General features: G+C 38.1%; 1 protein-coding gene across 1 annotated transcript in view; it reads left to right on the plus strand.

The window, feature by feature from the left end:
- pth1r (parathyroid hormone 1 receptor) overlaps positions 1 to 25,305 on the plus strand; it is a 101,890-nt gene that overhangs the window by 45,626 nt on the left and 30,959 nt on the right. Inside the window, exons 2-4 of the mRNA XM_035431473.1 lie at positions 6,584 to 6,686; positions 21,208 to 21,318; positions 23,063 to 23,187. Of these exons, the coding sequence (XP_035287364.1) occupies positions 6,584 to 6,686; positions 21,208 to 21,318; positions 23,063 to 23,187 (339 nt within the window). The remainder of the gene's footprint in view (positions 1 to 6,583; positions 6,687 to 21,207; positions 21,319 to 23,062; positions 23,188 to 25,305) is intronic.

Below are 25,305 nucleotides of genomic sequence, written 5' to 3' on the forward strand. Positions count from 1 at the left end.
AGTACAGGAAAGTTATCAATGCTCTGAATTAATGTGTTAACACTCATCTACTGCAGTTTCTTTAGGTCAAGTAAGGCAATTTAGTTTCTGTAATGCAAAAAATTATATACACACCATTGCTGTTTTGTTGTTTATAAAGCACATGGCATAGGTGGAATGATAGTCATTTTGATAATGTGACAGAAAGTGTGTATTCACTGGAGTTATAGTGTGCATATATGTGTATTTACCCATAGTGGTGGGACATTATTTTACAATGACAATCTGATTTGTCCTTGCAGTTGCTCGAGTGCTTTCTTTTTTGGGTGCCTAATGCCAGTTTTCCAGCAGCCCCACTTAAAGGCATTGCAGTGCATTTTTTTCTAAAGTTTTCTTGAACTTTACTTCTCGCATAATGCCAGGACTAAAATAAATGAATAAGCCCCCATTTTTGTCTCCTTTCCAATAATTATCAGTCTTTAGTAGGCTGATAGGCTAGAGACATTACTTTATAGATGTTTTTGTTTAGCCATTCTGGACAACAAAGACATTAAAATAGACAAAGCTAGGCTACATTGTAGACATGGCTTAAGATAGCAAAACCTTTATGCCTTATGCCTAGAGCTGTGTGTCTCTCGTGCGCACTGCACTGAAGGGGACAGAGGATGACAACAATACAATGAGGCATTGTAGAGAATAAATGTGCTAAATGAAGTCAACCATCTTTTACACTTGACAGGGGTTCCAACCCAAAGCAATTAAAAAAGAGAGGGGGTGACAATTGCGTGATGCTCGCAGGAGAAAATGTGTGAGTCTCCTGCACTATGTGCAATCATGTTTTGTAAACAACACCTGCATATGCAACCTGTTTTGGGCTACAGAGAATAAAAGTACGCAGGAAAATACAGGCTATTGTTAATTTATAGACTAACATAGCAGACAGATCATATCATATGAAATATGTTTTTGTGAACTACTCACTATAAGCCTAGCTCTTCATTAGCCTAGAATAAACACTGATGTGTTAATGCAAGACCGATTTAGCCTAAAGATAGTAGCCTAGACTATGTACTGTTTGTTTTCACCAAGGCAATTCCTTTAAAAATAATATTTAAAAAATATGTATTAATCACATGGAAATCGTGTGGAAAACAATCATAAATATTAGATTCAAGTGCTTATATATATATATATATATATATATATATATATATATATATATATATATATATATATATATGTGTGTATATATGTATATATAAATATATTCCCAAGTTGTTCCGCTGTCTTGGTATTGCATTCATTTGGCTGTTCCAATTGGAAACTCAGTGGCATGATATGAATAATTTTGGTTTTTTTCCCTCGGGTCCGTGAGTAGATCCGCTCTTTCAGTCATGTCATTATAGGCTGTTTGAAGACTAGACTAGCTATCTGGTGACTGAAAATGTGACGGACTTGGTTAAAAAAAAATATGTTAGGTGAAAACTTTAAATCTGCCAGCTGTGTGGTGTGTAGGCCAGCATGAGTATTGTTTAAATAAGCACAAGCACAGACATTTCATATAAGCTAACTTTTTGATCTTATTCTTGAAACATATTTGACAGAATGTCAAAAATTAGACCCACGATTTAGGTCTAGGTCTCCTTGATTCTCAATGGGGTGAGTGTGTCTTCTGGAACCTGCAGGAGAACAAGGGTGCAGCACCATATGATGCAGTCATATGATTCAGTTTCTGGGAGAGATTTCTCCCCCTGGTTGTATAAAGGGTCTGGCTGAACTAGGCTTGCCTAGTCTTGTTTCAGTGAAATAAGTTTTCCAAAACAAAATGGAATCACTCATTTTGCTTACTCGTGATCTGTGCTGTGAAATTTTGAGTAGTAATTAGACCTGAAGTGATACACCAAATTGTAAATACTACAAAGCGGGTATTTTCCAAATATTGTCTCTTTCTGCACCACACATAGAGTATTCAATGGGTTAAAATAAAAAAATAAACTTCCATTTATTTGTCAAAGTCACTTCAGTGACAACAAATATGTATTGAATCCAGGCCTGACTCAAAAAGAAATGTGAATGTTGCTTCATGATCTTCTTAAGCACAGTTTGTGGGTTCAGAAGTGGGCACAATTAATCTGACAGAACTGTTTGCATTGGGACAAAAATGGCATTTCTATTTATTTGACAAATTGTGCCTGAATCATTGGGTTGTATAATGCTATTTTATTTGCTGCATTAAGCAACAAAAAACATTGCTAGACTCTTGGTTTGTCTTACTGTGAGGCATTTGACAGATTGGGTCTGATCTGCAGCCCACATATGCTGCACTCAATATGCTTACACTGTGATCTTGTACTGAGAGCAGCAGGAAAATAAATGGTGCACAAAAATTGAGGAAAAGAGAATATCTAACAAACATATAAAGGCTGTACCTTTTGGAATTTATAACAGAAGGGTTTCATAACAGCAAAGGGCATGCCTTTTAAAACAAATGGAACTTGAATATGAATGTTTGCTGTGCCTCCCCTCCATGGAATTTTTTAAAATTATTTTTCAAAGACATCCCTGACAGACCTTGAGAGTGTCTTGGTTTGATTCCAGCAGCAGGCAGTATTTCCCACTCTTTATGTCTTAAATGAAAAATAAAAAAAAAGGAAAATGGTTTTGATTTGTTCAGGAATGTTTATGAAACATTCTACAAAGTTCTCATTTGTACCTGTGCAGGTGCAATAACGTCCAGGCTTGGAAGTGCTCTATAGATAGATTAAGCTTTCTGGTCCAGTGTGGAGTAATGCATGACAGATGTAAGTCTGCAACAACCCCAATCCCTCCCACTTGGATGTCAGGAAACACACAGTGGCAGACTGTCTGAAAGCTTTCTGTGCTGTAAGAAAGCTGACCTTCCTTCAGCTGTCCTTGAGCATTTTAATAACCATCTCTGTCACTCATCTTTGTTTTTAGTGTGGATTTAAGACTGCATTCAGTCAGTGTTTTGGAACTCAATTCTCCCTCCCTGCCCATAAATAGGGGGTCACAAACACAATTTGAAGTTTCAGCAATCATTAAAATTGACTCAAAATGAACTGCCTTTGTTTTCAAGTCAATGACAAATGTAAAGATTTTGTTCCTCCTTTACTTCATTTTGTATATCTGAAATGTAACACACTGTGCTCGTCAGTCTGCCTGGGTATGATGTGTGTTTGTTGTGTCCTCTGGAGGAGGATTTCCGTCTGTGTTTACTGTCGAGGCTCAGTCAGGAAGTCTCAGACAGCTCATCTGTTGTTTCCATGCCGACTCTTAGAATAAACTTAGGGATGAAGCATGTTTTGATTCAGGTTAGCTGATTCCAAAACTATGGCTGTCATCAAGTAAAGGTAATTGTGATGTTTTTGCATCTAGCTTTGTGGTGGTTTTTGCAAAAAAATAAAATAAATAAATAAATATAATAAGCATTCTTTGAAAATTTCCAAGTGGCAGTTTACCCCTAAAAGTTAGCTCCAACAAGCAATTATATGCAATCCAGTAAAAGTTTACCACAGTATGTGGGGAACTGTGTTATGTTCACATAACAATTCAAGAATTTCCCAAGAAAGTTGTGCCTGTATAATCTCTCAAACTTTTATCTTTGGCAGAACTTTTATTAGAGTGGAAATGTTATAAAGAGCACATGTGTATTTGGTGACTTGTTATTTTTGATCTGAATTGGGAACCCATCTCCAAAGTACAGTAAAAGCTAACCAGCACAAGACACAAGTGAGAAGGGCACTGCTGAGTGATTCCAGACAGTACCACTAGGGACAGTAGAGAGGGTGTTTTTTTAAATCATATATCAGAAGACATGCTGTGAAGTATAGGCTGGCCCTCTTCTCTCCAAGACAGACATATCTGATTAACATCTGGCTTATAACATCCTCTGTGATATGGATGTAAATTTTTCCAGCTGTTACCCTAAATAAGCACTTACCTTAACATGCCAAAAAGACCCCCAAATAACCAAACGGTGCCAGTTTTCACCTAATGGGGAAATAAAAAAAGTTTGGAAACTTTTCAGAGCAACCACAGGTAATTCTCAGGGCAGCATGTTTCAAAATCCTGTCTGCCCTGTGGCAAAGTTGTATGAAAGTAAGTGACCGCTTCTTGTTTACTCCCCAACATAGTTTTATATTGTCACCAGATAACAGAACATCCTCAGTGATGTTACCTCCTCGACTCCATAGGGTGCATTTTTTGGAGACAGTTTTTGTCAGGGAGTGAGCTGAAGAGGCCATTTCTTTCACTCTGTGAGGTTAATAATGCATCTGGGTGACTTTAGAGACTCCCCGGAGAGAGCTGTCTTGGAAGTGAGGGACCCAGAATGTCAACTTCTGTTACATCCACTTTACTTCCTGAGCCCTGCGGTAGTGGACTTTTTTTTTTTTTTGTATTTGGTAGTTTTTATTTTATTTCAGAGTGAGCAGCTGTTCATGATTTAAATGGCAAAGAAAAGGATGCATGAGTTTCTTAGTGACCTAAAGGCACATATCACTGTGTTCCGCTCTCTTGCATCTTGAATCAAAGTCACTGAAGCAGAAGCATCAAATTGGAGGAACCCAAAATATTTTACACATGCATACATAATGAAACACATAATTGTGTGTGGATGGCTGAAAGTTACAGTTTATTAATATTGTTTTATGCAAGTTTTTGTTGAAACTTTTAAAAATATTTTTAATGGCTACTTCAACCCAATTCCTTTGTCCTTGAGAATTTGTAAAGCATTTACCTTCTTTTTGGTAAATTGGACATGAGATTTTAGTTTTTATTTTAAAATTGTGTTTACAAAAAGTAATTTATTCTTTTATGCTCTCACAATAATGACAGTTTTGCGGCAGTATGCTCATTTTGCTATGTATAACTTGCTGAACGAGTGGTATGCAGTGATACATGCGATAAATTCTAATTTCATTTCAAATAGTGATCAAATTAATTCTGGACTTAATTACTGTAGTGTACTGATTTAATTCCTAATGAAACAAATTGACTGTTTTAGATAAGACATACACAGTGTGGCTCCAGTTGGTTTCCCCTTATTTAGATTATTTGACCCACTTCCATGCAGTCACACAACTTTCAATGTTTGTGAGATGTGAAGTCCTTTTTAGAATAAATGGCATTTGTTCCTAAAGTTCACACATTGCACAACTTTCACTTAGCAGGTTTATGAATGTACACGAAGGTGTTTTTGTTCAACACTCATTTTTGACACTTTTCCCCCCAGAAAGCTTCAGAAAGCCTTTGGCCTTTAAAAATGTCATGAAATGAAATATATGAAATATTATGTGCTCAGCCTTGTCGTATAGGAAGTTCCACAAGTACGCAAAGAACACAGGCAACTTTCAAACCCTGCAGAAATACTTTCCAAGACTGAGCAGAAGCCCTAAAGCCTTCCAATATTGGTCGAATCCCATTCATAAAGAATGCGCAGCGGGGACTGAGTTAATTAACGCAATTCAGCTGTCATCAAGTCTTTAAACTGGATTTATAAGCAAGAAGAAAAAGGTATTTCTGGCTCAGGTTACTGCTGGGCTGTAGTGTACTCACTCTGTGCCAATTGCCAGCTGAACTAATCAAGGAAGCAGAGGCCACAGTTAATTTTTCTTGGATTGGCTTTAATGCCCTTATTAATATGAATGACTTAAAGGGCACCTAGGGTTGTCCTCTAGAAAAAAAAATATATATTATGATTTTTACCTTGCAGCCATCATTTACTATAACTGATTTGAGTATTCATTTAGTTTTAAGTTTGGTGGAAGAAGCCAATGAGCATTTGAAACGGAGTCTTTGGGTTGAGTGTTTATTTGGATACTCTCTCCTTGCTTAGGCACTTCTGTACAAATCTGAAAATTACAAACAGTAATAAATCACATATGCTGTCACATATCATGCTGATTTGCTGGTTAGTTATGGCACAGAATACAGTGGCCTCACTGATCTGAAAAGCTGAAGTGAAAGTGATCATTAATGTGGAAGTGATTATTGCCATTAATTGGAAAATAAAGTTTGTTAGTTCTCTGGTCTTCGTGATGGTGTATGTCTTCTAACTTCAAATGCAATTTCACAGATGAAAACAAAAGCTAAAACCAAGACTAGACACTCTTTATCGATTTTGCTTAACTTAATTTGGCATTAAAACTGCTGTTTCTGTAAACATATATTCTGCAACATATATACATGTGAATACCATAAAATAAAAGGTGTTTGTCTGTACTTGTGTCTCATATTCATCTTTTGATATCAAATGCATTAAGTGTGTAGTAAAAATAACAAATTTCACTCTACTATTACCATACTTTTGGAGGGCACTGTATATATACAGTGCTGTTCGTAATTATTTGGACAGTGACACAATTTTTGTTGTTTTGGCTCCAGCACATTGGCTTTGAAATAAAACAATGAAGATGATGTTAAAGTGTAGAATCTCGCCTCTAATATATTCACCAATATTTACATCCATATTGGATGATGCGTATAGGAATTACAGCCTTTTTTATATGACATCTGCCCAAATAGCACTAAGCTGTAAGATAGTCTTCATGTCTTGATCGCAAATGTGTTGTTTGTCCTGCAGGTCGATGCTGATGATGTTCTCACCAAAGAGGAGCAGATGTACCTTCTGATCAATGCCAAGCGCAGGTGCGAGAGAGCCATCAAGTCCAAACATAAATTGCCAGGTGAGTGTTTTTTTATGGATACATAAACAACAGTAACAAAGGCAAAAGAATATCCATCAACAAGGAAATGGTGGGGCCTGAAAATCGTAGTGCCTTTATTGAAGGCAGGAGCTTTTTTAAAAGAGCAAGTGAGCTTCCCTTTAGCAAAATATCTGTTTTCTTGTCTCCAGCTTTACAATCCTCCTGTTTTTTATACAATTAATAAAATATTGCACAATCAAAGATGGAAAGATTAAAAGTAATTTATCCATTACAGTTCTTCTGCATCCTGAAGACTACGGTGGGTTGAAAGCTGCAAAGTTTTGTGATGCCTTGTGGTGCCACATAATAACAAACATTATATCTCACTTCATTTTTATATAGCTTTTAAGTAAAGCAGGTGGTACAAGTCAATGACATTGGACTGGAAATTACTGGAATGTTGATGTATAAAATTGACTGTTGGTTTCTATGCAATAGTGCAATTTTTGGACAGCGTCAAAGATGTGGGTTTTTTTACCTTTTTTTGTAAGAACCAGAACAAAACCTCTGTGTGTGGATTCATCTACATAAAGATTAAAAATATTAATTAAAAAAATAAAATAAAGAAGGATGTGGGCATGGATGAGCCCGACAGCCTGGAATCAAATCCTGAGCGTGGCGAATGATACACAGTTGGCGGTGGCTTCACCCAGGGCTACAGAGGGTTCAGTCAGCAGGGCTCTGCATTCTCCAGCAGCAGGGGTGAGATGGTGCAGACATAATATTAAAAATGTAACAAATCTCACCTAACCATTTGAGCACGGCAATGGCTGTTGGAGCTGGATTGTTCTGACTTGTGGTCGTGAAGTTCAGACAACCCTGTTGATCACAAAGGTCTGATTAATACATTAAAACTGTTTGATCACAATATGTGCTACAAAGATATTAAACAATGACCTGGTAATTACAGAATAATTATGAGAGATACAATGTCTTAATTTGTGCTGTATCATAAACTGAGCCGTTCTATTGTACCTCTATCAAAATTGTATACATTTTCCATTGCCAAGACCTATTTAGCTGAGAAAAACATACACGGGCCTGTATACTTTGAGAGAGATCATGCATTTATTAATCTACCATGACACAAAGCTGAATGGATTCACAAGAAGCTTTGGTGATGCTGAGACACATGGAGCAAAACACTGAAAAAGGCAGTGATCAAAGAAGATTCTTAACCTGAGCCTCTGATGAGACTGATGAGTTTCCAACTCTATCTCGTCACCAATTATCAATTAGAAGCTCCCAGCTTATCCAGCTACCATGTTTCATTACCAGCTACCAGCATAAGCTGTTTTTTTTTCAGGCATAACCAGGCTGATACACCAGCTAAAACGAGCTTGACCAGGTCATTTCTAAGCTGGTCTTAAGGTGGTCTTAGCAGGAATTTACAGCAGGGTCTTATTATCATGCATAGCACTTTGCGGGCGATCAGAATAGCCCTTATTGAAATATGGTGGCAGATTAATATGAAGGGTTTGATTGAATTAAATGTGCCCTTAAATGGTTTAAGTGCATTCAATTGAATCATCCTGATTACTGAGGAGCACAGGGGAGGCAATACTCATTCATTTGTAGTTGATAAAATTCATGTTAGAAGTGGACGGGACAGAGTGGAAAAATGTTTTATTTACTGACCAAAATTAATCCTACATATCTGTTATTATTTGCTGGGCATCCAAGCCCATTCACACCTTCTTGGGGTGGCAATGCAATACCCAGAAACTTTTCAGGGTGTACGTCTCCGATGTATACCTTACTGCACGGGTGTCCAATCTTATCTGAAAAGGGCCAGTGTAGTTGCGAGTTTTTGTTTTAGCCTAGCACTAAGATACTTGTTTATAGTTAACAAGGTCTTGACTGCAGATTATGATTAGTTAATTAGTTGAATTAGGTGTCATAGTGCTGGGCTAAAACAAAAACCTGACACCGGGTCTTTTCAGATAAGATTGGACATCCCATGCCTTAGTGTCTAAATATGACAGTGTATGTCTGTAAATGGGAAACACACTCCTCTTAACCTAATTTAATTGAAAGTGTAGTGAACCTGTCCCCCCATGAAAGCAGCTGTGAAATGCCCGGGTATTCACCAGGGGCACTGTACCGTCTATGTTGGCATGTCAGGTCTAAGTATCTCATGCTCCACTGAACTTTGCAACGGAACTCAAGTAGCGGAAACTGTTTCACCTGCAGTAAATCTAACGGCACAAGAAAAGGGAACATCCTGATTTGTAGAAGATTCAAAAATGTATTGTACTAATGAAGGATGAGGGAAACTGTTAATGTGAATGGAGACCTTATGAGATAACAAAAGCATCCTTCACAGTACCTCAAAAAGGGAGCTAATATCCTGAGATTCAACTTTTTTCTGGTTTAGAACATTACTTAAGATACACTTTCTATGTTTTTCATATATGTAATTGACAATTATTTTGTTGTTAACTGCAAATAGGAATAATTTACCTGTTTTTGGAATCAATTTTGGTTGGGCAGTGTCCAATATTTGAACTGACCCAAGACTAAAGATTATTTGCATTAAACATATCCATTCATAAGTATGCCATCTTTAACAAAACACCTCTTTCTTTTTTAAATAGAGCTGTCCAAAACCAGCTTTGCTGCCTTTAAGAAAATATTTTCAGGCTGTGGTTCTTGGTTATGTGATGTCATGTACATAAATAGATAAATGTTAGAATAGGAAAGGAAAGAAATGTTGATTTTATAGACACTGCATTTACAAAATAAATAATAAAAAACAGATCTTGCTGAGATCTTGCAGAGTTTAACAATAATGCATGTGGTTTGACTTGTTATGTCTTTTATGATAAATGATATGGGTTTAACTGGTTCAAACGTAACCAAATTACTTAAATCCCCCAAGAATATATCTTTTTTATATATTGTGCATCTTGTAGACCAGGGACATCAATTATTAACCATGCATACCAACAGATTCTTTGACTTTTTCGCATGAAAATTTGTTTAAGCAAGGCCAATCAATACACTAACACATGACTCATTGTCACATACTCACAGATCTAAATAGCTAACAATTACTAATGCAAACTGACCATTACCATGAGAGAGGAACAAACTGTCAACCATAAAATAAACGCCTCAGTTCATAACCATTGTGTGATCGAATGGTTGGCTAATGCGATGAACTCAACAAATTAACAATACAAATTATAACTTGTAACTTATGAAACATTCTTTGTTGATGTAAGCAATAAAACAGTGACACCTAGCTATCATATAAGTTCATTTCTCTCGGTTCAGAGCTACTCCACCTCTTTACATTTTGTGCAAATTTCATTCAACCGCATTCTTCTAAACCTTTAGTTTTGTGAGTGGCTAGGTTTTGCTTCAACGCATGGATGGCAGGCTTAAAGTCGACTTGATTCTAACGTGTATGATGCTATGTTATTGTACCCAGCTTCTGCTGAATGGCTGAAGCTAAGCAGGTGTGGGCATGGTCAGTAATTGCTTGCTCCTGGAAGTGGTGTTGGTGGGCCAGAAGGGGCCAATTTTTCTTTTGGTCAAATAAACCCCAAAGCCCATGCACATGCGATGCTCATCTGTAGCATTCAATTTGAATGCATCTGTTAGGTCCACATTCAAGCAAACTTATTTGTACGTGATGAATGGATCAAGAATGGCTCACACTTCAGGCTAACACTTGTAGGACATGTATTTTTGTTCTTGACTGCATTTTATGGACTGCATTTTATATAGCAGTCTGCCGTTGAGCTTATCCAATAAATGGATCTTATCCATTAACTTGGGAAAATCTTCTAAAGAGGGAGGTGTGGATTGACACTGAAAACCTTTAAATTTTCACTTCACAATATAATTAGCAGACACCGCAACATGGACCAGCACATTTTCACCAATCTATCAGTCTGAACCCAACTGACTTTTGTTGAAGCTGTATGTATTGAGACACAAGCGTTCACAATGCGTTCACACTGCTTACCCTTCACACTGTCTGAAGGCCACCTGTATTTGTGGACTTGACAGCCATCACTGTGCGACCTGTATATTTCAGATCTGTCCAAAATTTTGTTTTAATGCATCATTGCTGGTTGAGTCTATATTTTCACAGATGCCAAAACCAGCAAACAAACATATGGAAATTGAGTCGGCAATGGCTTGCCAATGGCAAATTACAAAGCCAGTACTTCATGTCCCCTTTTTCCCCTGCCAGAGATATTTTGCCATGACCAAACTAGCCTTCAAGGGTGCAATTTGTTAGCCGGAGGTGGGTTGAGGTTTCTATTTAGTGCAGAGCTCAGCTGCTCTCTTTCTGTGGTTTCTGCGAGCTGCTTTATTTGATGTTTGGTTCAGTGTCATTTGTTATGAATAGCCCATGACGTTCTCAACCACTGGCAAGGCCCTGTCATATTTGTCTCTGCCACAATTCCCCTCTCTTTTCAACTCATGCAATGTTATTTTTGTTGTATGTTGATGTATTTACTTTTCTACAGGGACATAGATGCCTGTCAAGCTGTTTATATACAGTAGATACATCCTGTGTTGATGTCACCTTATATTGGCCATTTATTTGAACCAAAGCCCTTTGATGCTTCAGACAGACAATTAAGAGAGGCTTTGTTCCATCTGTGCGACATAGAGCTCTGTGCAGATTTAAGTGCTGTAGCATTTATGATCTAGGCTTCAAAGGCACTGCACAACATGGTTTCTTCTCACAATCCAGATACATTGACTGTTTCTAAAAACAAAAGTACCCTTCAGTCTGTCATGGAGCAGAAAGTCAGTGCACGCAGCCATTCATAGTGGTTTGATCACACTGATGGCAGACGTTAACATTTCACAGCCATCCACGGCCCCCTGGCCCACATCGCTGATGTACATTTGGTCTCTGTTGGAAGATCTGAGCACCGTTATGCTTAATACCTCCTGACATGACTCGCTTGTCATCGTGGAAAGCTGGCAGCATGGCGTTCCAGTTTCCTGTAAGCTCTTTTCCCCTGTGAAGGTTACCCTTCCGCTCCCCTGTCTCTGCCCCTCCAATCATAATTCCACTCGTAGAAATGTGGAAAAAAAAAGCACAAATCACACAAAAGCCGTACGAGTTCAGCCTGAGATGCAATTATCAAGTAGCATCTGGTGCACTGTTGTTTTGCTTTTCCTTAGTTAATCCTACAGACTCAGGGTGCAGATGCTCAATTGACCCCCTGGCCACCAGTCCAACAAGAAAACACTACCAAAAACATACGTGCAAGTGAAAATAGAAATGAATCATCAGTAAGGACAGAAGGCCATCTGTCAAGAATCAATTTATTGTAACACACACCAAAGTAACATTCATAGGCTTATGTGAGATTGCATGAGGGGTTTGGTGTAATAGAGAGCAAGGAAATTACATAAAGCAAAAGGTTTGTCTGGCCTGTATCATGCTTGTCTTACCCATTTCTCTCAGAAAATGAAGAAAAGGCAGACAAGCTAACATAGCTGTTGATTGTACAGTAACTAAACAGGTTGATTAGTTTAGGAAGGCAAGGTAAATGTAGGGTCACATTTGAACCAGAATTCACAATGTAACTGCTGTAGTTGACATAACAGTCAGCATTATCTCTTCGCTAGACAGAAAAAAAACTAAAGAAGGCAGTGCAGTGCTGTGGCGTGGGAAAATTGCAAATAAGGCAGTGACCTTGCTCATTAGTGGTAACCTCTGTCATATACCACCTTAGAGTTCATTATTCAAAATGGCAGGACTTGCATTTCATCTTATGGGAGCATGTTCAAGAGAATGCTGTGTTGGCATCAAGAAGAGGAAACTGAGAGTTTGTGCAGTGGTGTAGTACTATTATTGTTGTTATTGTCATGCTCTGTTAGTCATGCTAGCAGGTATATGAGTCATACTTCCTGGACACTATCCCAGTGAATCTAGACATCTAGAGGGGTGGACATCTAGGTTGTGAGATGTTTTGACATAAATGGACTAGGCTAACCCCAATATAGCTTGGGTTTAACGCAGATACAGCCTCAGCTAGAAAACTTTCATTTACTGTACAACTGACTTTTCACCGACTTATCAGGAGTGATTGACATTTATTGCTGCAATTGATTGGTCAGACTTTTTCAGGACCTGACTTTTCATGCTAAAAACTCTTTGGATCGCACATTTTCGAGCATGCAATGTTCCACACAGGTACATAGCCAACTGTGGAAAAATAGACTGTTGCTACTTTGAGATGTCTTTCCAGGTAAAGTAATAAAAAATTAAGGAACTATTGGTTTCATTTTGTTTTGTTGGTTTCATTTGATTACATAAAACATTGCCAGGAAACGGTCAGCTTCACTTGTGTTTGTTGAAAAAACAGTCTATTTGGTTTTCATTGCCAAAACCTGTGAAATTATTTAAATGGTTTAATTTACGTCCAGAAATATTATACAGGCATGAATAGGACACAGTTGGCACAGTTAATTTGGTTACGTTTTTCCTATTGCAGTAGCTGTCATCATTTCTTACACCATTTTTAATATTTAGGTAGATGAAGATACCTGCTTTGGTTTCTGTTTCGTTCCTATAAAGTTAACTTCACAGAAAGTAAAGAGCAATTTGAGGGTGTGGTATCGTTGCCGTGTTGCATTTAAACTGACTATTACAATGAATAAAATATCAATTAGCATTCCAGTAGGCTAACTACCATTCGATGGTCTTTGACATTTGGCTTGGTCTGCTTTACTACATAAAAGGAGGCCAGGAACATTCTGTTCGTAGAAAGAAAAGTGTTTTATTATGCAGCACCATACAGCCTGACCAAATGCTTGAGCGAGAATGAGGCAACTTTCCCTCACCTTGGTACAATATTCAGTACATTTGTTTCACCCACTGTAATCTACTTCAGACAGATGTAAAGCTAACTACTTAAACCATGAGCAAGCTGCAGAACATGTATTTGCTAAATTGATCAACAAATCAGAATACAGAAACTACCAAATACAAGAATTATTAATGTATTGTGTGGCATACGCAAACAATATAATGTTTAAATGGTCAATTATACTATGATAAGATAAAAACAGCTTTCGCTCCAAGCAACTTATGACTTAGTTTCTCTCCTTTTCATAATTACATTAAATCATTTTCAACATAAAACATATCCCAAATATTAAAGATGAACATGGGATATTCCTACATTATTTCATATATGTTCCTAAAGTGTTACATTAATGATACATCAAGTATGACAACATTCCTGAGTTTGCTGCGTAGTTTTTGAACTTTGTTTATTATGTTGTTAATTGTATAAAAATGGTGAGTATTGTGAAGGTATAGACAGCTGGCCAGCAGAGTCTATGCAATGGGCAAGCTCACTTGCTTTAAAAAAATAAATAAAAACTCCTGCCTCCAGCCTGGTCAACATAATTTTCAGGCTTCACCTTTTCCAGTTTCTTGGATATTTCTGTGTTGTTCATGATTAAACTCTGTTCGATTGAATAAATAAAATTTTTTTAAAAGACATTGCATATGTCCTTAAATATGGCTATGGCTAATGTGCAAGGTCATAATTGTCACCTACCTATATGAGTAGACTCTTTTGTCTGCATTATTTTGACTTTTGTCCAATGAGTAATTGTGAGAACTTAGAGGTCACCCAGTGCTTGGGATCTTAGTGGTTGTTCCATTTTATAGAGGTTAGTACTGTTGTCCCAGCAATGGGCTCATAATAGCAGTAGTGTCACCAGAATTATTTTTAAATGGCCTAAAATGCTCAAGGTCTACTTGATTCATTGTGATTCATTTCTTTCGAGAAAACAAATACATTTTGTTTTCATTTGAGGACAGCGCAACACAAAAACAATTTTAATCATAATTACTATTGTTTTTTAGGTTAATGATAATTATAATAATAATAATACGTGACACTGTGTGCTTAGTTGTGGGCAGTGCTGTGTGCTGTGACCACCTTCTCTTCAACTGCCTTAACTTTTTTTTCCCGGATTTGGATAATTCTTGGAACCTGTTATCAGTGCTTTTTCCAGGCAGCTGCCTGTTGGCTAGAAAGAATATTTGAAATTGGTTAAAGAATATTCCTGATAGAATATGTGTTGAAGTGAATTGCGGTTGTGTGTATCTACTGGCCTGTACTGGCCTGGAGTGAATTATGGTTGTGTGCATCTACAGGCCTGTACTATTTTCTCTGAATAAACATCTCAGCAGAAGGTTGGCCATCCTATCTGCGACTGTGACTATGTAGGAAAAACAAGTTTTGTTATTTTAGGATCACATAAATTTGGCCTGCATAACTTCATGTTACCACATGATATGTGGGAGGCTGTGTGGTATAGTAGTTCAGGATCTCGACTTGTGAGAATGACTCAGAGCTGTTGAGGATCTTGAGTTGGCAGTGCTGGCGGCTGGCAGTGCCACAGACTTTTGCTGGTCACCTTCCTACTACAGAGTGCCTGGAATGCCTTTTAAGCAGCTATGCCAGAAGATGCCCTCAACTCATTGTCTTTAAAGACTTTTCAGCCCATGGGGAAAAGATATTTTTTAAAACCGAAACCCTGGAAACTTAACGAATCCTAAATAAATGTTGTGTGTTTGAAGTGGTATGATTTTGGATGAAAGACCAACTCCACAGGGCATGATGCAACATCTCAATTACAAAACTATTACTGCCTGATTGGCAGTCTGGGTGCAGTCTCACAAAATAAGTAGACCAGCTTGGAAGCAGTTGAAGTCAGCACACACATTTAACCAAAGCTAAAAAAGCCAAGCTTTTTTCTTTTCTCTCAGCTATTTCTGCTACGGGAGATACTGGTGGTTCGGGGGCCTGTTGTCTCTTGTGGCTCTGTCGCGGCCCCTTTTGGAAGGTTGCACATGTCTTTCTGATCATAGCACAGTTGAAGAGACCGGAGGAAGCATTCTGCCTCTTTTTAGAAAGAGCAATGCTCCTGTCCTGCCTCAAAGCACTGACAACCTCATCTTCCCTAGTGCTTTGGATTTGCACCGTGTTTGTGATTCACACTATTCCAGTCAAAACAAATAGGCTAACCACACGGCACCCAGACTCACTGCTGTGACTAAGCAGTCCTATAAACACTTTACCTTCATTCCTTTACTCGCTCGCTCACACTCACTACTCGGCTGACAAGTAAGCACCTCCCTCAAAGAAATGCCAGTACCCGGCACTTATAAGCAGTGGCAGGCGAATCAGTCTTCACAAAACCAAAAATAATTGGAGCAGTCGTGCTATTAATGTGTCAGTCCATTTTTACTATAGAGATCCAAGTCTTTTAATTGGTTCATACATGTCTGCAGTTGAAGGCTAAAGGACAATTGAAGCCTCGCAGTTGCACTGCTGTGGATAAGGAGATTCACCACAGTAGTCCCAGCTCCCTAAACTGGCCCCTTCTTGGTTTTCCCGCCAAACAGCAAAGCCAATCGTATTTAACAAAACTTGAAGCACAATGATATCGATTGCGGTTCACAGGCTGTCACTTGCCCAAAGCTGAACAGCAGGAGGATGTTTAAAATCTCCTGGCTGTGAAAGAAAATGGCGTTGCATGGTCCGCTGACTGCCAGATGCCATAAAGTATCTCACAAACCAGCTATGTGAGGCTTAAAAGCAATTTATGAGATTTCAGCAGAGGTGACACTGCAGGCCTTCCAGCCTCACGTCATTGCTGGATACCATTAATGCGCTCATTTTATCACAGAAATTCCAAAGAGAGCTTATATCAATAATTTTTGTTGGCAAGAATGTCAGGAGCAGTGTACATCTGAGTGAAAGGCATTGTGCCCTTTTCATTATGAGAAATTGCTTTGGTCTGGAAAAGCACAATTTAACTGAAATCTGATTTCCTGTGGTGAACCTTTTTCAGTATTGTGAGAACCTTGCATGCGAAAGGTGAGATTAATAGGAATATCCACACATGCTAATAATTAGACAGGCAGAATCACCCCCCCCCCCCCCTTCACACAGACAGACACACACACACACACACCTTCCACTCAGTGTGTTCGGTGTTCTGCCTTTAATGTTCTAAATGTAAATTTGTGGTTTTTTCTTCCTCTGGATGTTGTGGAGTGAGATTTGACACATTTTCAGTGGTAACGGGTGATACTGTACACGTTTCCTCACGCTGCTTGTGAGGAGCAAGACAGACGTAGTCCTCTGTGGTCACTGAGCCCACCCTGGATGATAGGTGACATTATAAACTGGAGTTTAACCAAACTATTATTAGAACAGTTGAGTGACAGCAAGTAATTTAAATTGTGTGCTCTGTGGTATGACGTTAACAAAAACTCCTTAATTGCTATTTTAGTTATTTTAGAAGGGGCTGACCAATGCCGATGCCAGACTAAACCTATTTGTTATTATTTCTCATTTAGTTTCTCACATAAACAGGAGTCTCAATGGCTCCCTTGATACATGTGTCTGATTTAAAGAGACAGTGGGGTTTGCTTAGGTGGGACAGTGGAGGGATGTGGGTGAAGGGACGCAGATTTAGTGTGAAAATAGCCCTGCGTTTACCCGATGAAAATAACATCTTCAGCGAAAGCTTGCTTGCATCCGCACGATATGTATCCCTGACGTCTGAGGGGCGGGATCGCAGGAGAGCTGGGAGAAACTTTCGAGAAACCGCGAATGACAGCGCTGATAACCGAGACCTCCGCCCCTCTCCCCTGCGGTTGCGTTTATATTTAAATCGCGGTCACGGAATTTGCAGGAAATTGTATTTCTGCACAAGGTTTAATTTGAGCCTGATGTGTAGGTGGTCTGAGGGTACGGGAACGAATGGAAGAATGTGAGGCGCATTACACTGTAGCTCCTCAGACCTGTGGTCATTGTGATTTTTGAATACGTGAACTGTACCACGCAAAAATGCTCCCAGTCTGCTCTCTAATTTTGCACCATATGTGACAGGCAGTCTTGATAGCATCAGCCTGAAAGCACATAATAAGCATTTCTCATTCCTTCTTTGAAATTTAGATTACAGAAATGGGCAAATCATAGGTCTACAACACACAAAAAAGCCCAGTTTAGCTTATGCTTACCTATATATTAGTGGTGAATGAGGGGACAGCTGGTTTCAATACAGGGAAATGCAAACTAAGCCAAGGAACATTGACCCTCATCAGAGTAATGAGAATATCTACGGAATAAATTGGTTTCATGCTCACTGGTGCAGGTTTCGGTTTTATGCATCATCAGTAGGAGAGTGTTACATCTCTTACAGCAGCTCTCGCTTGAGGATAATTCCAGAGTGCAGTTCCTGTTTTGATGTCAAACATCAATGTGTAAACCAGGTTAATTTATGATGTGATTTTTAGAAAAAGTTAAAATTTATTGCATGCCATGATGTTATATAATGTTATTTGCATTATTTATGCTATATTTCTGCTGTCAAATGGGATTAATGGCGCAATCCTTTGCACCATTAAACTAAGGGACGGCTATCATGTGAAACAGGTATATGTCAGATTTAAAAAGCTATACATCGGAGCTATATGTTAGGTTTAAAAAGGAAAAAGGCAGGTCCACAATTGGATTATGGTTAAGTAAAGGTGGACAAACTTGGTAACACTGAATATAGTAAGTATATATAAAAGTTGAATGTACAATATTTTATTAGCAGCTACATAGTATAATGATACAAAACGGTGTATGATGTAAAAGTGTGTATGCTCACTTTTGCATTGACATATAACTTCTTTTAATGTAGTTCGGCCAAGGTGTTAAGGTATCGAAATATCACATGAAAGCACATGTAAATTCCATAGTATTAGGAATAGAATAAAATGTGACAGGTCTGGACAAATAAATACAAAAAAGAGAACAACATTATGATGTAATGAGATTATAGGAAGAGTTAACACACATGCACACGTGCACACACACAAGCATGCACACATACAGTGAGAGAGGGAGAGGAAGGCCGCAGTCAAATTAAGCAGAAGGCGAAGAGTTGAGAACAGCACAATGTAATCAGGGGAAGGACAACATGGACTCGGTTCAGATCTGCTCAGTCCCGGCTTTCATATGAGCACCTGTATCACGTGATGCTTGCATCTGTATGCATGACCACTGGCAGCAGTAAAAGATAATAATTATGCGTTTAACTGACGGTGACTCACTAACAGCCTCAATACTGCACCTCTACACTTCATTTCAAAGAGCCTGAATTCACCTCATTTAAAATGTAATTATCCTTCCTAGCAGCCAGATGTGTATCTTGACAGTATCTTATAAACGCCGGAAGACAAGTTAGGCAAAGGCTTTTGGACTGCTATATGTTATATGTTTATAGCGACATGTGCACAAGGCCATTAGTTATCTTTCTGGAGGAAATATCCATAGCAGCATTTCAGATGTCTATATCTGGTATAGACGAGTGGTGAAATGCAAACCAGTACAGGGATAGTTAAACAAAGACGCAGTTGTACCTTAGTATATTTAAAAAAACAAAAAACATTACTGTGTCAGAAAAAGACCGTGATCACATATAGACAGAAACCAGAGATATTCTCCCTCTGCTTATATGAATGGCAGTTTGTCCATATGAGCAATTTTCTGGTGTGGGGCTTAAAAACACAGTATTTCTGGAAAAGTCAAATTTTCACATCTTAATCACTCCCCACACTTTAAGCTGTCAAACCTCAGCATTTGTTGAATAGTTTACTTAAAAAAATGACTACAATATTCATTTAATGCAACTGACTAATCGGTTTTGGTTTATTTTTATAACAGGAATGTTTTCAAATGTTTGCAATTGTTCTTGTAATAATATTATGCAAATTATTCAATTAAATTACATGATAGGCATTTAGCAGGCATTTTTATCCATAGTAACTTACACCTGTTTCTCAGTTTCACTTGCTCAGGGGTACAACAGCAGCGTCCTTACTGAGGATTGGACCTGCAACCTTTATGTTACCAGCCCAGTTCCCAAACCATTACGCCACACTGCCTATCTGTATGGTGAAATGTGAAAAAAACTGATGAAAAATAGCTCAATCAATTTAAAAAAAAAAAAAAAAAATCTTAAATAAAATAATAATAAAGCATTCTAAAATGACTATCAGTGATGGTAACTTGAGTTACTTTGGATTCCTCAGGGAACCAACTGGTCAATATGGCAACAGGAGAGCACCCACACATTATAATGGCCATTTACATCATTTTCATTGGCAAACAGTTGTGCTCAAAAGGGCATGCCAGCTCGTGCCCAAGTAAAGCAGTTGTTTTCAGCACAATAATACGACCTCCGGTCTATTATCTAAAAGGAAAAGAATTGTGATGCTTTTGCACCCATTAAACTGAAAGACACCATCTCCTCCAGCACAATGTCCCTGTCACTGCTTATTCGATGAGGGGAAGGTTGCCCCCTGCTGGCCTTTTCAGGAGATCTCCCATGCAAGTACTGACCAAGCCCACACTTACCGAGCACCAGCTGCTCAGCGAGAGCAGGGTTCGTGGTGGTATGGCTGCTGGCCGATTTCTTCAGCGATTGAACAGTTCCATTACTTTACATCACTGCTTTTGTGCATCAGCCATTCGTTTTCAGCAGACAGCATTCATAGCTCTTGCGCAGTAAGCAGCACGAACTGCACTCTGTTCCCTCCTTTATTTTAAACTAAATGTTCTGACAAGGTCTGTGAATTAATTTACACACTATTAAGAAGGAAAAAAGCAAAAAAAAAGCTTTGGACTAGTTAAGGGAATCTGTGGGTGCTCAGGCAGGGAAAGAAATGCGAGTGACGTTTATTGTAGGGCTGAGAATCTTCTCTTCTCCCAGAGTGTCAGATTTGACAGAATGATTATAAAGAAGGAAAGGACAAGGACACAGTGGTGGAAGAGATGATTCTCAGCCTCACAATAGTAGACCTATCAGATTCAATCTGCTTCCATCCTTAATATTCCCCTTCCAGATCCATTTTTACCCTGAATAAAAGATTTCAACCAGGGGAAAGGAAATATGATTATTGTTGAAACTAATTTTATTAATAAAATCTGGAAGTTTCAGTATTAGTAATTCATACTTACCATACGTACACTAGTAATATGAATAAATAAATGAATACTCATTTTAATAACTAATTAGTAAGTAAATGTCATGCTCAAATCAAGAAACTTGCATTCAAATATAATGATGGTCATATGACCTTTAATCAATATCTTGTAAATCACTTTTAAATTTTGTATTAAGTTGGATGAATAATTTGCCTTTGCCTAGAAGCTTAAGAGTTCAGGTGCAGTGTTCAGTACACACTCAGAAGGGCCCAGCTGCTGGGTAGTAATGTTGACAGGAGAAGACCAGGAAGATCAAGAGGCAGTAGACAAATATCTTTTGGTGTCTACCAAAAGAAACCATTGTAAAATTGCACCAGAACTACATGAAGAACTCAATGCAGCTAAATGTATTTATTTACTTTATTTAGTAGTGGTAGTATCATACGGAAGTACCGTGGTCTACCACTTTAGCTTCTGTATCTGAATGCCTCTGTCATTCTGCTCCTCAGATGCTTTCTGCCTGCCAGAGTGGGATGGCATTGTCTGTTGGCCGGAGGGTCCCCCAGGAAAGATGGTGTCCACTGCATGCCCAGAATACATCTACGACTTCAACCATAAGGGTAAGTCTTTCCCAGCCGCTCCTCCTGAATCCACAGTGTCTGAACAAGTTGGGCTTGCACAGATATGTTGGGGAACTATGGTCCAAAGGTTTGCTCATTCATTGACCTCCCCATCCCCATTCTAATTCTTATTATTAATTAATTATATTTGTGAATATACATTTTTGGGGGGATGTGTTTAAATCTTAAGGCCAACAGAACATCAGATCAGCAGTGGTATCAAAGGCTATGGGTCAGTATGGGTAAAAAAGGCCCCAGGAATCAGAGAAGATAAAGGAGTGTGCGCAGTAAAAGTCTTAATGTCAACCTTCTTGTTGTGTTGTGACCCCTTTTACTTCCAGAAGCCTCTCTGTTCCAGACCACAGACCTCCCTGATATTCAAGTGGATTGTTTTGATGTTGAAGGGCTTTGTTTTTCCGGTCATGAAATACGGGTTTTAAATTATGGTTGACCCACTATGATGTAGCCATTTGTCTACCCTGTATAAAGAAAATGAAAATAAAGTATAAAGTAAAACATTGTGGATCAAATGTTCAAAGAGAAAAGGTACTGGATTAGGTAAAAGGTACTATATCCGAGTACTCTTGGTTTATTTTACACTGAGAAATTTTCCATAAAAAAGGAGAAAAAAAGTCCCATCAACTAACATGTTCTTTGTGAGACCCCAGAAGAACTTTACTACAAAGTCTCTGGAAGAATAGAGGGATTTTGAGGTAAAGGGGTGGAAGCTATCATTTTCTTGTATATTATGTGTTTATTCAGTACCTCTAGATGTTTTCATGTGTACTTAAAGTTAATTATAGAGGAGAATGAGGTTTTAATGTTCTAAATATATATTTTTAGCTCCTGCTTTTCCTCAATAATTTTTATTTCTTAATTGTGATAGATTACCCCGGCACTACACCCACCCAGTCGACCTATAATTTTAGGACCACTTATGAATATTGTGAGTGTGTGAGTGTGTGTGTGCATGTATGTATTTATGTGTCTGTGTGTACAAGTGTTCCTGCATGAATGTGCTAGACCAGATCTTGACAGTAATCCTGACAAATGGTCAATTGATGATCAACTGATTCATTTATAATGATTTGCCAGTCTATTAATTTGACTTGGTCATTTATCAGAACATCAGTTTGGATGTTTTTTTTTCCCCACTTCAGACACTCACAAATACATCAGCAAATGTTATTTTCTTTTTTTTTTAATGAAATATAGAACCAGAAACTGAAACAATGACAACTCCCTGAGTTTCCTTTAGGAATCATTTTAAATGTAAAAATTACACAAGCAGGCCAAAAATAAACAATATATAATCCTACTGTGAATCTGTGCCCTAGAGTAGTCTATATTGATACGGATGGTTCTTGAAATAAAAATTGCACTTTTGGGTTGAGTCTGTAGAGAGACTGGGCACAAAATCTGAAGCTTGTAACCGCAGGTTCAAACTGGCGCTAGCCAACAGTCAGGGCGCTCTTGTGCCACCGTTCAGGAGCTGCTCCCTGCCATCCGCCAGGCCAACCGCAGCCCACTGCTCTCCCGCTGAGAGATCAGCCTCACCTGGGACTGCTACTACTCATCTGATTTTAATGTGTGGCATGGAATGCAGCCAAGTGCTCTGGAAGATTGTTCCACATGCACACTGTTCAGCTCCTGTGAAAACACAATAAGCCATATCCGCATTTCCTTAGACTTGTTAAAAAAACGTTTTTCTATTTATTGATTTTCTAAAATATCTTGTTGACAGGGCATGCGTATCGTCGCTGTGACATGAATGGAACATGGGAACTGGCCACCAGTAACAATAAAACCTGGGCTAATTACAGCGAGTGTGCCAAATTCCTGCCCCACTACAACCAGAACCACGAGAAGGTGAGATCATAGTCATAGTTAATGACATGTTTATTTTTTTACACGTTTATTTTTATTTGCTTTTCACTGTGAACTACAATGCTAGAAGAAGAGACATGGAACGTACGTTAAATCTGAACGTACTCTTTTAATGGGCCACACAAAAATTAAATAAGCATGTTTCTTGATTTCTGAGGTTCAAAATCTTATACTCAGATCTAAAGGGTGTTCCTAACTATGTACTGTTGAGGCGCTGGCTAAATGAATTTGCTTACACGACCATGTAAAATGCATTGTCACCTCTGGAGAAATTAAGAGTTTACGGCAGTGCAACAGTACAAGAGACTGACATTATTTCTCCAAATTCACTGTTAGTTTGATTTATAGACTGTAGTTATTTCTGCAGCTAGAGACCAGACAATTTGATGCCTGCATTGGACTTGTATATAAAAATGATAAACTGCACATGTACTGTAGCTTTCTTGGCTAAAAATACATTTATGGATTTAATTTCTTCTTTGTTTCAATGCATAGCTGACTAGCAAATAATAGTATACAATAGTGATACATAAAGTATATAGAATAATTATTTTTATAATTACTCGTTTTTATTGTTTTTCAAGACGAATAAACGGTTTAAATAAGAACAATCCTTGAAAAGAATTTCATAAATAATAATAATGGGTGCATTTGAATTTAGGCCCCAATTAATTAAAACGATATTTACTGCTGAGTGATTCTTACTTTTAACTTTAAACCTTTGTTTTCAGAAGTTCCTATACATTACCTAAATCTCATGGGTCACCACTCCTTCCCCACACTGCAGCATCACATTTTGCTTTGAAATACAGAATGTGCCTTTCCTCCCCAGCTATTTGTTCCCACAGCAGTCCAACCCCAGTGCATGTATTCATGCCTTAGCCTTTACACTCACTTACAGGCATGAATGACAGCTCACCAGCAGCAGCTTATGAGCAGGAAGTCCTTAATTTTTCCCTGAAAAATCGAGTGTTTGATTCTCAATGCACCATTTTGCCTCTTGGGAAGTTCTCATACTCATAAAAATCTGCTTAAACCAAAACAGATTATTTATACAATATTCAATATTCAGTTAACTAATTGACATTCAAAAAATGTGAAATGGCTCAGATATCAAAGTAAATGTTTTTTCTTTCTTCCCTTTCCCTTATGTTTTTTTTTCCTTCTAACTCAAGCACTAAAAGCACAGAAATATTAAAAAATTTGATTAAAAGACATCAAAGGGAGCATAAATGGCACAAAGGTGTTGCTGTTTTGATAAGTGCTGCATGTTGGCTTCTGTGTTCCAATGTGCAGCACTTGACCAAGCTTGACTTTCAGCCAGAGAAATTAGGCTATTGAATCACACCTCCCTGACTAATGAGGCTTTGTTTGCATATGCAGCAGTCAATGTCACTTGAGGGGTAATCATGGTTGTTAATGACGAGGGTTTAATGATTAAAACATTTCACAAATGATAAGTCATGACGTCATTTTAAACTTCACAAAAAGGGACTTGAAAATTAAACACCGGGAAAGTGTTTGGCTCGTAGCTTCTTGGACCTAAGCATTTGATAAATGTGTTGTACTTATATGTCCAAATCTTATATTTGCATAAAAATTAATTTTGCACTTCATTAATTTCAATTTCTGCCGACAAGACGTTGCTGTATGAGGAGGTCATGAGAAATAAAGCTATACCACTATATGTAAACTTGCTTCAATTTATGGTTTCTCCATTCATATATTTTCCTTCTTCAGTCTAATCATATAGTGGCTCCAGATTTATATTTGGACCCCTTTTTCATTTTAAAAATGAAATTACATATAACCTCTTAAAGATCTTTGGAAATATCCCGCTTCATATTTACATGAGAAATGTTGGCAAATGGAATGGACCTTGGGTCTTTAGAATGATATTTGAACTGGAAACCATAATAACACCCCTCACCACCACAGTGCTGAATGCACATTTTTTTCTTTCTTTGTGTGAGATACAAAGTCACGGCAATGACACAAACATATTAATTGGAAACAGACTCATGCACGTAGCAGGGATTCCGTGGAAAAAAAAAAAAAATTCACATGCAAACCAATGGCGTAATGCAAAAAAAGAAAAGG

Source organism: Anguilla anguilla, chromosome 8 (assembly GCF_013347855.1).
Source record: "Anguilla anguilla isolate fAngAng1 chromosome 8, fAngAng1.pri, whole genome shotgun sequence".
Classification (NCBI taxonomy): domain Eukaryota; kingdom Metazoa; phylum Chordata; class Actinopteri; order Anguilliformes; family Anguillidae; genus Anguilla; species Anguilla anguilla.